Genomic DNA, 10,867 nt, shown 5'->3' on the forward strand with positions numbered 1-10,867 from the left:
TAGCGAGAGCTAGGCTCCATGTGGCCTGGTCAAAGAACGACAACCGACTACCTATCACAGTGTATCTCACAGAGCAGGGTCACATGGCAGTGATTGCCTCGAATGAAATGATCGCCCGAATGCCCGCCTTCTTCGATGTTCTCCCTGCCTTGTGCCTTGAGAGTATCGCGTCTGCTGCCGGAAACACGAGACGTTAGAGTGTGTGTTGTTGCCTTTGACTGGCAGGGGCGCTGCAGAGGGATTTGCAGCTGATTCGTTCAGGGGCTTTCCCCGCAATCCTGACAAAACATTAGGCCTGAACAGGGCAACGAATACGGCCTCGGTGTTGAGCGCAAGTCAGAATGCCTCGGCCCAGGAGAGATGCCATGGCTGCTCATCCAGAGGCAAGTCGCCAGACACCATATAAGTATGTGTATATACCGCTGATGGATGTTATGGATGTTGATTGCCGCCAGGAAGGACCCTGAACCCGCAAGCTGTTTCGCACTGCACAAGCACATGCTACTTACTGGCCTGACAACCTAAGAATAGCGAGCGCCCCTCAGTGCATTCATTCATTACGTACCCGGCAGGCGGCAGGGGGCCCCCCCACCACCACCACTAAAACCTACAGCTCAATCAGCCCTCAATCCTCCGTCTCTCTCGGGAACATACGACGGTGCTTCTACACTCAACCCATTCCTCGATATCTACGAGCATCGCATCTTGGCCATTCCCCTCCAAACGCTCTTCACACACACACACACACATATATATATATACCCATACGCAAGATGGCAGCTCCGGCAAGCAAGACGATCGGCGACCTCAACGGGACCTGGGTTATGGTACGTGAAGATCCGGCCAGGTGGTAGCTACTAAGCAGCTTTAGCGGGGCCAACAACAACAACCGCTTTTGCTACGTATCACCCACCACCGGTCACAGAAGCAAGCACTGGTGCGCATCGTGTATGTGTAGCTAACCTCCGGCGTAGAACAAGAACCTGTCCGACAGCACGGAGCCCGGCCTGGCGTTGCAGGGCGTCGGGTACCTGACGCGCAAGGCCATCGGCTTCGCGACGGTGACGCTGGCAGTGAAGCAGTTCATGGGGCCGCACACCCCGCCCTCGACGACCGAGGGCGAGTGCGTGCGCATCGATATTGCGCAGACGGCGACGGGCGGCATCAAGGGCACGACGGAGAACCGCTGCGTCGACGGCGAGAGCCGCACCCACAGCGACTGGCTCTTCGGCACCGTCGACTCCAAGTCGTACTTCACCACCGACGACGTCCGGAACGCCGTCGCCAAGCACGGAGTCGAGGGCGCCAGCGCCGACTACCTGGCCGGCAACTGGCTCGAGGACGAGAGCGAGAAGACGGGCCCCGACGGCGCCGCCCACCTCGTCAGCGTCGCCGACAACCAGAAGGACGGCTGGATCGCCGTCCAGGTTTGGGGGTTCCAGACCATCGGCGGTGAACGCCGGTACGCCCGGAACATCGTGCTCAAGAAGGGTGACAAGGAGGTCGAGATGCGCCTGGTTTACGACTATGTCGCTTAAGTCTCCCGAAACTCCCGATCCGCATCAATACCCAGGCAGTGACTACCACCAATACATTGCATTTGAACATGCAGCATCACATCTAGAGATCTCACCCAGTGTAGCCCGGTACCTACCTACATGGTTTGGCGAGACGCATACATAATGCTGCCTATATGTAGTGTGTTGGCGTTGCCGACTTGTCGTTTTGCCTACGTGAATTCCCATACCGGCCCTCCTTGAGGTTTGATACATTACTAATAATGTATCGATCTGTCCGTTCCATTCGTCGTAGATGTCGCCGCAGGGTCATAACTATTATGTTTCATTATCTTGGAGTACGTATCACCGTGCCCAACTCGTTGAAGAGTCTGATGCCATTCTCCCCTTTACCAAAGAAGCGCCTATGCACCGAAAAGTACGGGCTACCAAAACTAACAACGCAACGCCGAGATGCATATGCCCCTTGACCAGTCTAAACACCTCGGATCCGTGCTTACCCATCATACGACCCAGCTGGCTTGCGTGAAGTAGCCCTGCATAAAAGACCGCCCATTTGTTGAATGCAGCCTCCTGCACCAGTTTTTTGGTGTCTTCAAGTTATGTAACTTGGGCTTCTGCGAGCTCGTAGGTGCTACTCGTGAAATGTTCGCATGCGAACGCATCAGGAGAGGAGAATGAATATTGCCCGCCACTATTCCACAAACAAGAAGCGTACTCTTTTTTTCTTCCCCAATCGTTAGATTCAGAAGTCTCCTCCAACCCTCTTGGGGATTTTACGCGGGCCTCCTCTTGACGAACTCCTCGAGGTCGGCGCGGGTGGCGACGCCGAGCACGAAGCGGCGGCCCTCGTCGGTGACGACGGCGAACTCCTGCTTCTGGCCGAAGGGATCGTTGGCGCCCTCGAAGAAGGCCTCGAGCTCCTCCAGCGGGGTGTCCATGTTGATGACCTTGTACTTGCGGCCCTTGCGCTGGAAGCGCGACATGGCCTGGCCGATAGAGTCCTCGGGCTTGACCTTGCCGGCATCGAGCTGGGCCTGCAGGGCCGGGATGGATACGTAGCCCAGCAGCGCCCGCGTGGCGCCGTCCACCACCGTCAGGTGCGTGTAGTCGCGCTCAAAGGCCGAGAGCATGGCGAGCGAGATGGGGTCGGTGGGGTTCAGGGACAGGGCGGCCGGGGGCTCGAGGTCTTGCACGGTGGCCTGGATTGTCCGTGGCGGTTTGTCAGCATCATCTTCCTCGACAGAAGGAAGTCCAAGCCGCTCCAGAGAACTTACACCTCGGTATCGCGACGACCACTTGGATACAAAGGCCGGCTTGAGAGGCGAGGGGCCGATATGCGGGCCTTTGATAGCAACCGTTGAAGAAGACATGGCGACGCCGGTGACGGGTGCTTGGGCGACAAGAGTGCGGACTAGGCGATCGATTACGCAGCAAGAATATCCGATAGTGATTTGCTTGCTGGTGCTGGATCAAAAATATTCAATGTGTTTTTTTTTAAGATCGACGAGGGCGAGTAGGATGGATGCACGCCGTTGTCGCAGGCTGGCTTTGCTTTTCTGACAGGGCTGATAGTGGGATGACGCTGGCACTATTTCTCCAGGTGGGGCCTTCCCGACAACAAGAAGTACCTGACAACTCCATCCAATGTCGAGGAAGGTAGCTGACAAGTCCGGAAGCACGGGGGAGGGGAGAGGGGAGACCGGATATACAGGGACATGCAGGGCAGGAGCTTCGATGTACGTATCAAGATTAACTCCGTACCATGGCGACCGCCATCAGCCATCAGGTTCTGGAAGACGGCCAATGGGATTCGAACAGCCGGGTAATCACGTCGCCGATGGCATTTAAATAACTCCCTATCATCACAACCACCTGATTCGGCTTTGTTTCCTCCCTCCCTCCTACGCCTCTGTGGTTGATAGATATTCTCTTCCCTCGCCATTCAAACAAATAACAACACAACCCTGTCCGGTCAAAGACAAGACACCATCCCTCCGTGGACCTTCCGCCATTGCCGTATGTATAGACACGCTCGACGTCATTGCTACACCATCTCCGGCATGCCCATAAAGTCGTCTGTGAATGGCGGAATCCGCGATCCAGACTAACCTGAACCCCGACTCTAGGAGCAGATCCGGCCCGTCGCTCAGATTAATGACACCTCAGCATTGACCATGTCTGGACTGTTTCCTAGTCACAGCATTCTGCAGCAGAGCTTCGGCTCTTCCGGGCCTTCGCGCCTTACCCCGCGACGTTCCCAGGCTACGCCGTGTCAGGCCCGCCCCGAGTTGTATGGCGCATTCTCCGTCGTCGACGATGCCAAGGACAAGGCGAAGAAGCTGAGCGCCGAGGCTCAGGCCGAATTCGACAAGGCCAGTGCTGCCACCAAGGCGAAGACGGGCCAGCTCGAGCTCTACTCGCCCGGGTACTATGCAGCTTGTACATTCGGGGGTCTGATGGCCTGTGTGAGTCTGACCAACCAACTAACACAGCGAGGCCAAGGCCGTCACTGTCAGCTGAGGTGCTGGCTAATGCCGTCTGTTTCTTTACTAGGGCCTTACACACACTGCCGTAACCCCACTTGATCTTGTCAAGTGCCGCCGCCAGGTCGATTCGAAGCTATATAAGGGCAATTTCCAGGCTTGGGGCTTGATCTTCCGCCAGGAAGGCCTACGTGGAATCTTCACTGGATGGGGCCCGACCTTCTTCGGCTACTCTGCCCAAGGTGCATTCAAGTATGGATGGTAAGTAGCAGTGCTGCATGCAAGCCATGCAAACCCCTTTTAAGTACGCCGAAGGGTGGCTTAACATAGTGTCGAAGGTATGAGTACTTCAAGAAGACATACGCCGATCTTGCCGGCCCAGACAATGCCTCCAAGTACAAGACGGGGCTGTACCTGGCTGCCTCGGCTTCGGCCGAGTTTCTCGCCGATATCGCCCTCTGCCCCTTTGAAGCTGTCAAGGTCCGCATGCAGACCACGATCCCCTCGCCCTACACAGGAACCCTTGATGGCTTCTCCAAGATCACTGCCGCGGAAGGCGTCGCTGGACTCTACAAGGGTCTCTACCCCCTTTGGGGCCGACAAATCCCCTATACGATGATGGTATGGCCTATCCAACCCATTTACCCTGACTGGAACAGGCAGCAACTCTGGGTTTTCGAAGCCATTGTTATAAACTGACAGAGGCTCGCCAGAAATTCGCTTCATTCGAAACCATTGTGGAAATGATGTACGCCCGTCTCCCCGGCCAGAAGAGCGACTACGGCAAGGCCGCCCAGACCGGTGTCTCTTTCACCAGCGGTTACCTCGCCGGTATCCTATGTGGTAAGTATCATTCATTCTCGGTCTGCCTGGACATCCGCTGTAATAGTGCGATGGCCTCCAAATTCAGCATATCCTCTAGAAGCCAATTACTGAACTAACCGCCATCCTCGTGATCAAAAGCGATCGTGTCACATCCTGCAGATACTCTTGTTTCCAAGCTCAATGCGAACCGCGCATCCGGCGAAGGGTTCGGTGCCGCCGTGGCACGCAACTATCGCGATATCGGCTTCATGGGACTGTGGAACGGCCTGCCCGTGAGAATCGTTATGATAGGTACCTTGACCGGACTCCAATGGATGATCTATGTACGTACCCCCACATGCCATGCAATGGCTACCAAGAACTTAGATTACTCGGGTATGACTAACCTTTTTCCTTTTCCTCTCTGAAAGGACTATTTCAAGATCTTCATGGGCTTCCCCAGCACTGGCGGCGGCGCCCCTGCGGCTGAAGCGAAGAAGTAGATGCGAGGTTTCTAGCAACGGTACATTCAGCAGGACTTTGCCTAGATATACGACCTTGCTCAAAAAGTGCGAATGAAAACAAGGAGGCGGCGGTGGTTGCCCACTTGGTGGCGGGTTCACTTCATGTGTATCATGCGATCCGGCACTCGGAGTTGTTTATTTCTAGTCTATCCTGTATAGTTTAGGCAATGCCCTATTTCAGTCCTTCTTTGACGAGAGATACATAATTCAGAAGTGACGTAGCACTAATATCTGGAGCCAGACTTGAGTCAGGCAGCCTGGAGGGTATTTGCCATCGCATGTCATTTCATTACCAGCTATCCCAGTGGCAGCTATTGGCGATATATACTCAAGTGGTGTGTATATATTGGACTTGGAGTAAGCATCGGAACTAATAGCGAGAAGGCCAGAGATACAGTACAGTGAGAACGCAGTATATCATTCCCAATGCTATGACTTGGCAGAACCACAAGACGGTGATCGATTCGATCCCAAGACTTCTTCTGTTCTTCGCAGGTCGTATCACTATTATCGGTCACCAGTCTGTCACATCATCATCGCCACCCGTACCCGTGTCTCCTTTGGGCTGCGTATACCGCAAAGTTTAGTATGGAGAGAATGGCCTTGGCCTTGGGGCACTGAATCTCATTGGAATGAGAAGGGTCAAGCTTCGCTCACCTCAAGGAGTATAACTTCGATATCCTCGTGCGGCTTCCCTCCACAGGGCGAGCTGCCCCCGCCCGTGATAATGAGCTCGGAGCCGGAGATGGTCTCGATTTCGGGCATGGCTATCGGATCCCTTTGTTACTTGCTCGTCTCTTTTTTGGTCTTGGTTTGATCTGGATAGCTTGCAGAACGGGTTTCATAGGCGATGGATGGGTTATGGTACGGGGTGTGTATACTATTGGGATATATTTCGTTGGGGTTCGGTCGGAATGCCACGGTATGTCTTCCCAAACAGAGTAAGTGCTCGAATCCATCTTTGTTCCGGTGCCCCTTCCCCTCATGCCACCCCCGATCGTACGTCATGGTCTTGGCATCTTGGTGCCCAAAGACGGCGGTATCTTCCATTGATCGTGCGTCATGATGATCGTGACGAGGAACTGGTCTGACGGAGACTGAGGGGATTGCAATACCACGTTGTAGAGAATAGAGTTCGCCCGATCACTGGTAGCGAATGGAAGCGCCCGGTCATGCGTTCATAGTGGCACAGTATTATATTATACGATATCGTATTATCCCCAGCTGCCCAGGTCTTTGGCAGTGTATTATCGACCAACCGGAACAGATCTAGTAGGAATAGGTTTCAACCCGCAACCCGAAACTACGGAGTATAAGCTCCTTCCGACTGGAGATCATCCTGTCCCCTGCCCCCGTCGGGCCCTTCGGGGATGGAGATAATATCTATTTATCGCTAATCCATGCCATCTGAACTGGGTGAAGATCCAGTAGAAGACTCAGGAGAAGTCACATGTGAATCTGGGCTATTCGGGTTATCCCCTAAATCCCCTAAATCCCCTAAATCCCCCGAACCCCCTGGATACCATACGGTTCCCGGCTCTCCATAATACCGAGCCTTCTCTACAACCTCGAACTCTTCCGATTGGAAGCTCCGCGGCACGCGCAATGATATCTCCAGATCCACGGCCGCCGCCCGCGCCAGGTGTCGGAGTCTGTCCCCGCCTGGTTGCCGCCACGTCACGAGAGCCCAGTTCCTGTCCCTACCGTAAACCTCCCTCTCCTCCAGCGTGATGGCCCGCAGCTGGTTACCGGGCAGCTCGCCACTGGTGTGTCGGCGCAGCAGCTCGGCGAGCCACCGTAGGCCGTCATTTTCGCCTCCATCGTCGCACAGCCGCCGGTCCCACAGCTGAGACTCAAATGTGCCGGCGCGCAAGTGGGAGCGCATCTCGGTCATCGACCAAAACAAACCTAGATCCCCGTCAAAGTGGATGGTCAAATTTTCCAGAGCCGGGGAAGTCGTCGCCAAATATCGTCGCTGTTCCCACCGCCGGCGCCGCCGCTTGCCACGGCGCCGCTTCCGTCGCCAAAGAGTAGACACGCGGTGATCTCCAGCTGACGCAGGCGGGTGAAAGCCGTCAGGTCGATCTGCGAGCCATCGTGCCGGGCGGGGAGGCCCACGTTTTCGGCGTGCAGGGTCAGCTGCTCTAGTGATGCAGCGACGGGTGCGAGTAGCCTCCCGATTGACCGTGGGGACAGAACAGGGCCCCGGAGATCGTAGCCGCCGCTGCTGGCATAGTCGCAAAACTTGCGGTTGACCTCGATGGCCGCGCCGGGCAACCCCATTTGGAGCGTCTGAAGCACGGGACTGCGCGGCAGGACTTGGCGCAACAAGGTCGCGGAGACCGGGCGGCCGTACCCGAAACACAACTCCGTGAGCCCGATTGTGGGCAGTCGCTTGTCACCAACATCACTGCCATAATCATCAAAATCATCATGATCCACGGCAGCCGGCGCACACAATGTGATCTCTCGCAGAGCCGGCATCTCGCATAGCCTGACGAGACTGGCCACCGGGACCCGGGCTTGGTCCTCGGCGTGGTTCAGCTCGACGGACAGCTCGCGGAGAACCGCAAAGCCGCCGGGCTGCCACTCGTACAGCGCCGGCAGAGGGTTGGCACCCGCTGCCACCGGGTCGGTTGGCAGCAGCCCGTTCAAGAAGCTTAGCTCGGAGTCGAGCGAAACGAGCGCGTTCCCCACGCGCGAGATGCGCGAGGAATTCGTCGTAGTGTGGAGTCTCGTCGACGTGGTGGGACCAGCGGAGCTCGGCGGAGCAGATGCGATGGACCAGCTTGGGGTTGGCACGGCATGAGCGGTTGAGCAGCACCAGGCGCTGTGCGTCCTTGGCGTCGTCGCCGTTGCGCTCGATGGTGATTTTCTCGTACAGGAGGGCGGTGGCCGCCTCGGCGAGCCGCCCGCCGGTCAGGGCGAGGGCGCAGAGGCCCGGGTGGCCGTGGTCGGCATACTCTCGCTCTTCCGCCGCGTCATTGTCGACGTGCCAGAGGATCTCCCGCAAGAGTTCTGGCGGCAGGCCCGTCAACCGCGGCATTTCACCGAGATGAGTGCTGATCTACAGTGTACCCCGGGTAGCGAGGCCGAGAATGAGAAGGGAGTGAGAGGAGAGTAAGCACATCATTGCAACCCCACGAGTGCAAAAGTGAAGCGCCGGCCGAATCGACGAACAGCGGTGAAAACTAGGGGGCCTACTAAAGGCCAATGCTAGTGTACTAGGTGAGCGGGGTCCCCTGTAAGCGCCTACATACAAGTCCGATCGAGATAGCAGGCAAAGTGACCTCCACGAGCGCACTGCGACATTCCAAGCGAAGCGCTACTAGATTTGCTTCCTAATCCAGGGAGATGCCATTGGAGATGTTGTTTGGGCTACTTATGTATGCAGTGTAGTAGCGCTAAACCATGCGGGATGGTGGCAACTGCGGGCCTTTTTGAGGCGAGGAGGGATCAGGCAGTCTCGGCTCTCGCAGCAAATGTTTGCTGCTGTGCTGTGCTGTTGCGTTGCAGCAGCACACAAATTGATGGGCGCTTCCACGACTAGAGAGAAACGAGAGGAGCCATTGCATGTTCGGTCCTTGTTCATTACTGGCGAAACGGAAAATTCAACGATATCCTATTCGTACACGGCCGTAGCCTCAGGTTTTGGGGGGGGACGTTCTTGAACGCCGAGGCGACATGCGCTCGTTGTTGCAACCCGTGTCCTTGCAGCTTTTGTTAAGAAACCATCTCCAATCGGTAATATCCCTTTAGTGACTGTCGATTTTGGCCCAACAGCGTAGCCATGCACCCTTGTGTCGATATGTAATTTATGTAGCCGTCCACTTGTCTCACTGCCGCATTCTTCACGGCCACCACTTCATCTTCTTGTAGCTTTCGATGACTTCTTCCAGAAGCTCCTTGGTGATTTGTGGCTTTTGGTATTCGAAACCAACCACCTTCTCCAATCGTGATCCATCCATGCTCAGATCTGTGTCCTTAAGAAGCTCCTTCTCCATAAACGGCGTCAGCGGGCCAGGCCTTGTAATACCGGCTTCGGCCAGCAGGTCGGCCCAAGGGCCCAACAGCTCATCGTTGATGTCGTCGACGACACTGTCCATGTTCATGCGGGCGAAGGTGCTGATGAACTGGCCTTGGAAGCCTGTCTCGATCTGGAACATATCCCCGATGAGGTTGGCGACGGTGCCTTGTGTCGTTGTGCCCTTGTCTACCACATTGAACGTCGGAGTCGTGCCCATCTCTTTCTCATCCCAGTTTGCCTTGCCGGCGTCGTACCACTTAGCCACGTCCCACAAAGCACGTGTCACATCATCAATATGTGCCGTGTTTGTTCGCAAGTCCTTTGTCCAGAGCCACTTCATCTCCTCGTTGAGGTGCTTGTAAACGCGGGCCATGCAGAGCGCCGTGGCCACCCACTGCGATGCGTACGGGCCGTACACATGAGCGAGGCGAACAACCACTAGATTCAATCTTGTCGAGCGCAAATGTTAGTAACGACACCACATGCCATGGGACGCGCGGATTGGACGTACCCTTCAATCTTGGCCAGCTCCTCTTCGGCTTGCAGCTTGAATACCGCAATCTTACTCCAAGGCTTCGTCTTATCCCCTTCCTTGCTGGGCGACGAGTCAGGCTTGTACACCATGCCCGTGCTCAACTCGACGAAGCACTTGCACTTGCGTTTGGCCGCCTCCCGCCCCACGGCTAGAGACAGCTCCTTCGATCGAAGCCGGTATACTTCGTCTTCCTGTGAGTACCTCGTCTCGCCTCCACAGTTGAAGACATAATCCCATTCTTTGCCGTCGGCTCGGTCGAATATCCGCGACAAGGCTTCTGCGAAAAAGGGAGGACAGGGTTAGCAGACGCGTTTAGAGGATCCCCCTTTGGTTGAAGAGGCACAGGGCGGATGGACCAAGACTCACGTTCTCTGGTTGCATCTGCTTGGATGAACTTGTCATTGGAACAGGCTTGGTCGAACTCGGGTGCTAGCCAGGCCAGCTGGGGGAGGACCTTGTCGACCAGCCGAACCTCAGATGCGAGGTCGTTCTTGTGGATATGAAGGGCTAAGAAGCGTCCGATGTAGCCCAAGCCACCAATGACGAGCACCGAAGGCTTCTCGGCAGCCATCCTGGGAAAGGGAGTGTTCAGACGGGACTGCGACGTTCGGGTGCGAGGGTCTGAGGCTTTGAGATTCCGAGGGGGGTTGACGCGGGGTGTGTCGAACAATCTACGCTCGAAGCTGGTGCGAAAGGAGGAGGGGAAGTGTGCAGGAGGTCGTGAAATTCGAAGCTCCACTTGACGGGCAGGATGAGACTTGCCTGTCGGAGGGGGGGGGATGCGTATTATTAGGTTAACAAGAAGAGGCAAGAAAGACCGTTGATATCTATGGCTGGCTAAGGAAAGAGGGGATCCGATTTCTGTATCGCTTCCCAACCCAGCACACACAAGCAGACAAGGGCAAATATTGACAGAGATACGATTGGGTCCGGAGTGGACTTGATGCCAGAGAGGAGAGAGCTAAGATGTGCTC

General features: G+C 55.9%; 5 protein-coding genes across 5 annotated transcripts; 2 read left to right on the forward strand and 3 right to left on the reverse strand.

Annotated features, from left to right (window-relative positions):
* Positions 1–773: 773 nt before the first annotated feature.
* Positions 774–1,538, forward strand: PG998_001617 (uncharacterized protein; the record flags this gene model as incomplete). Its single annotated transcript, XM_066868435.1, has 2 exons — positions 774–827; positions 975–1,538. 2 exons carry the CDS (start codon positions 774–776, stop codon positions 1,536–1,538), a joined length of 618 nt encoding a protein of 205 aa, XP_066736850.1.
* Positions 1,539–2,293: 755 nt separating this feature from the next.
* PG998_001618 (uncharacterized protein) lies at positions 2,294–2,890 on the reverse strand (the record flags this gene model as incomplete). The annotated part of the gene is made up of 2 exons (XM_066868436.1): positions 2,294–2,719; positions 2,795–2,890. The coding sequence occupies 2 exons, from the start codon at positions 2,888–2,890 to the stop codon at positions 2,294–2,296; spliced, it is 522 nt and encodes a 173-aa protein (XP_066736851.1).
* Positions 2,891–3,694: 804 nt separating this feature from the next.
* Positions 3,695–5,310, forward strand: PG998_001619 (uncharacterized protein; the record flags this gene model as incomplete). The annotated part of the gene is made up of 7 exons (XM_066868437.1): positions 3,695–3,985; positions 4,074–4,264; positions 4,342–4,624; positions 4,708–4,846; positions 4,988–5,151; positions 5,195–5,203; positions 5,251–5,310. 7 exons carry the CDS (start codon positions 3,695–3,697, stop codon positions 5,308–5,310), a joined length of 1,137 nt encoding a protein of 378 aa, XP_066736852.1.
* A 1,414-nt stretch (positions 5,311–6,724) lies between these two features.
* Positions 6,725–8,377, reverse strand: PG998_001620 (uncharacterized protein; the record flags this gene model as incomplete). Its single annotated transcript, XM_066868438.1, has 3 exons — positions 6,725–7,239; positions 7,317–7,952; positions 8,029–8,377. The coding sequence occupies 3 exons, from the start codon at positions 8,375–8,377 to the stop codon at positions 6,725–6,727; spliced, it is 1,500 nt and encodes a 499-aa protein (XP_066736853.1).
* Positions 8,378–9,182: 805 nt separating this feature from the next.
* Positions 9,183–10,464, reverse strand: PG998_001621 (uncharacterized protein; the record flags this gene model as incomplete). Its single annotated transcript, XM_066868439.1, has 3 exons — positions 9,183–9,807; positions 9,870–10,170; positions 10,260–10,464. 3 exons carry the CDS (start codon positions 10,462–10,464, stop codon positions 9,183–9,185), a joined length of 1,131 nt encoding a protein of 376 aa, XP_066736854.1.
* Between the last annotated feature and the right edge of the window lie 403 nt (positions 10,465–10,867).

Source organism: Apiospora kogelbergensis (genome assembly GCF_038363985.1).
Source record: "Apiospora kogelbergensis strain CBS 113332 chromosome Unknown utg000001l_segment0_segment0, whole genome shotgun sequence".
NCBI classification, from domain to species: domain Eukaryota; kingdom Fungi; phylum Ascomycota; class Sordariomycetes; order Amphisphaeriales; family Apiosporaceae; genus Apiospora; species Apiospora kogelbergensis.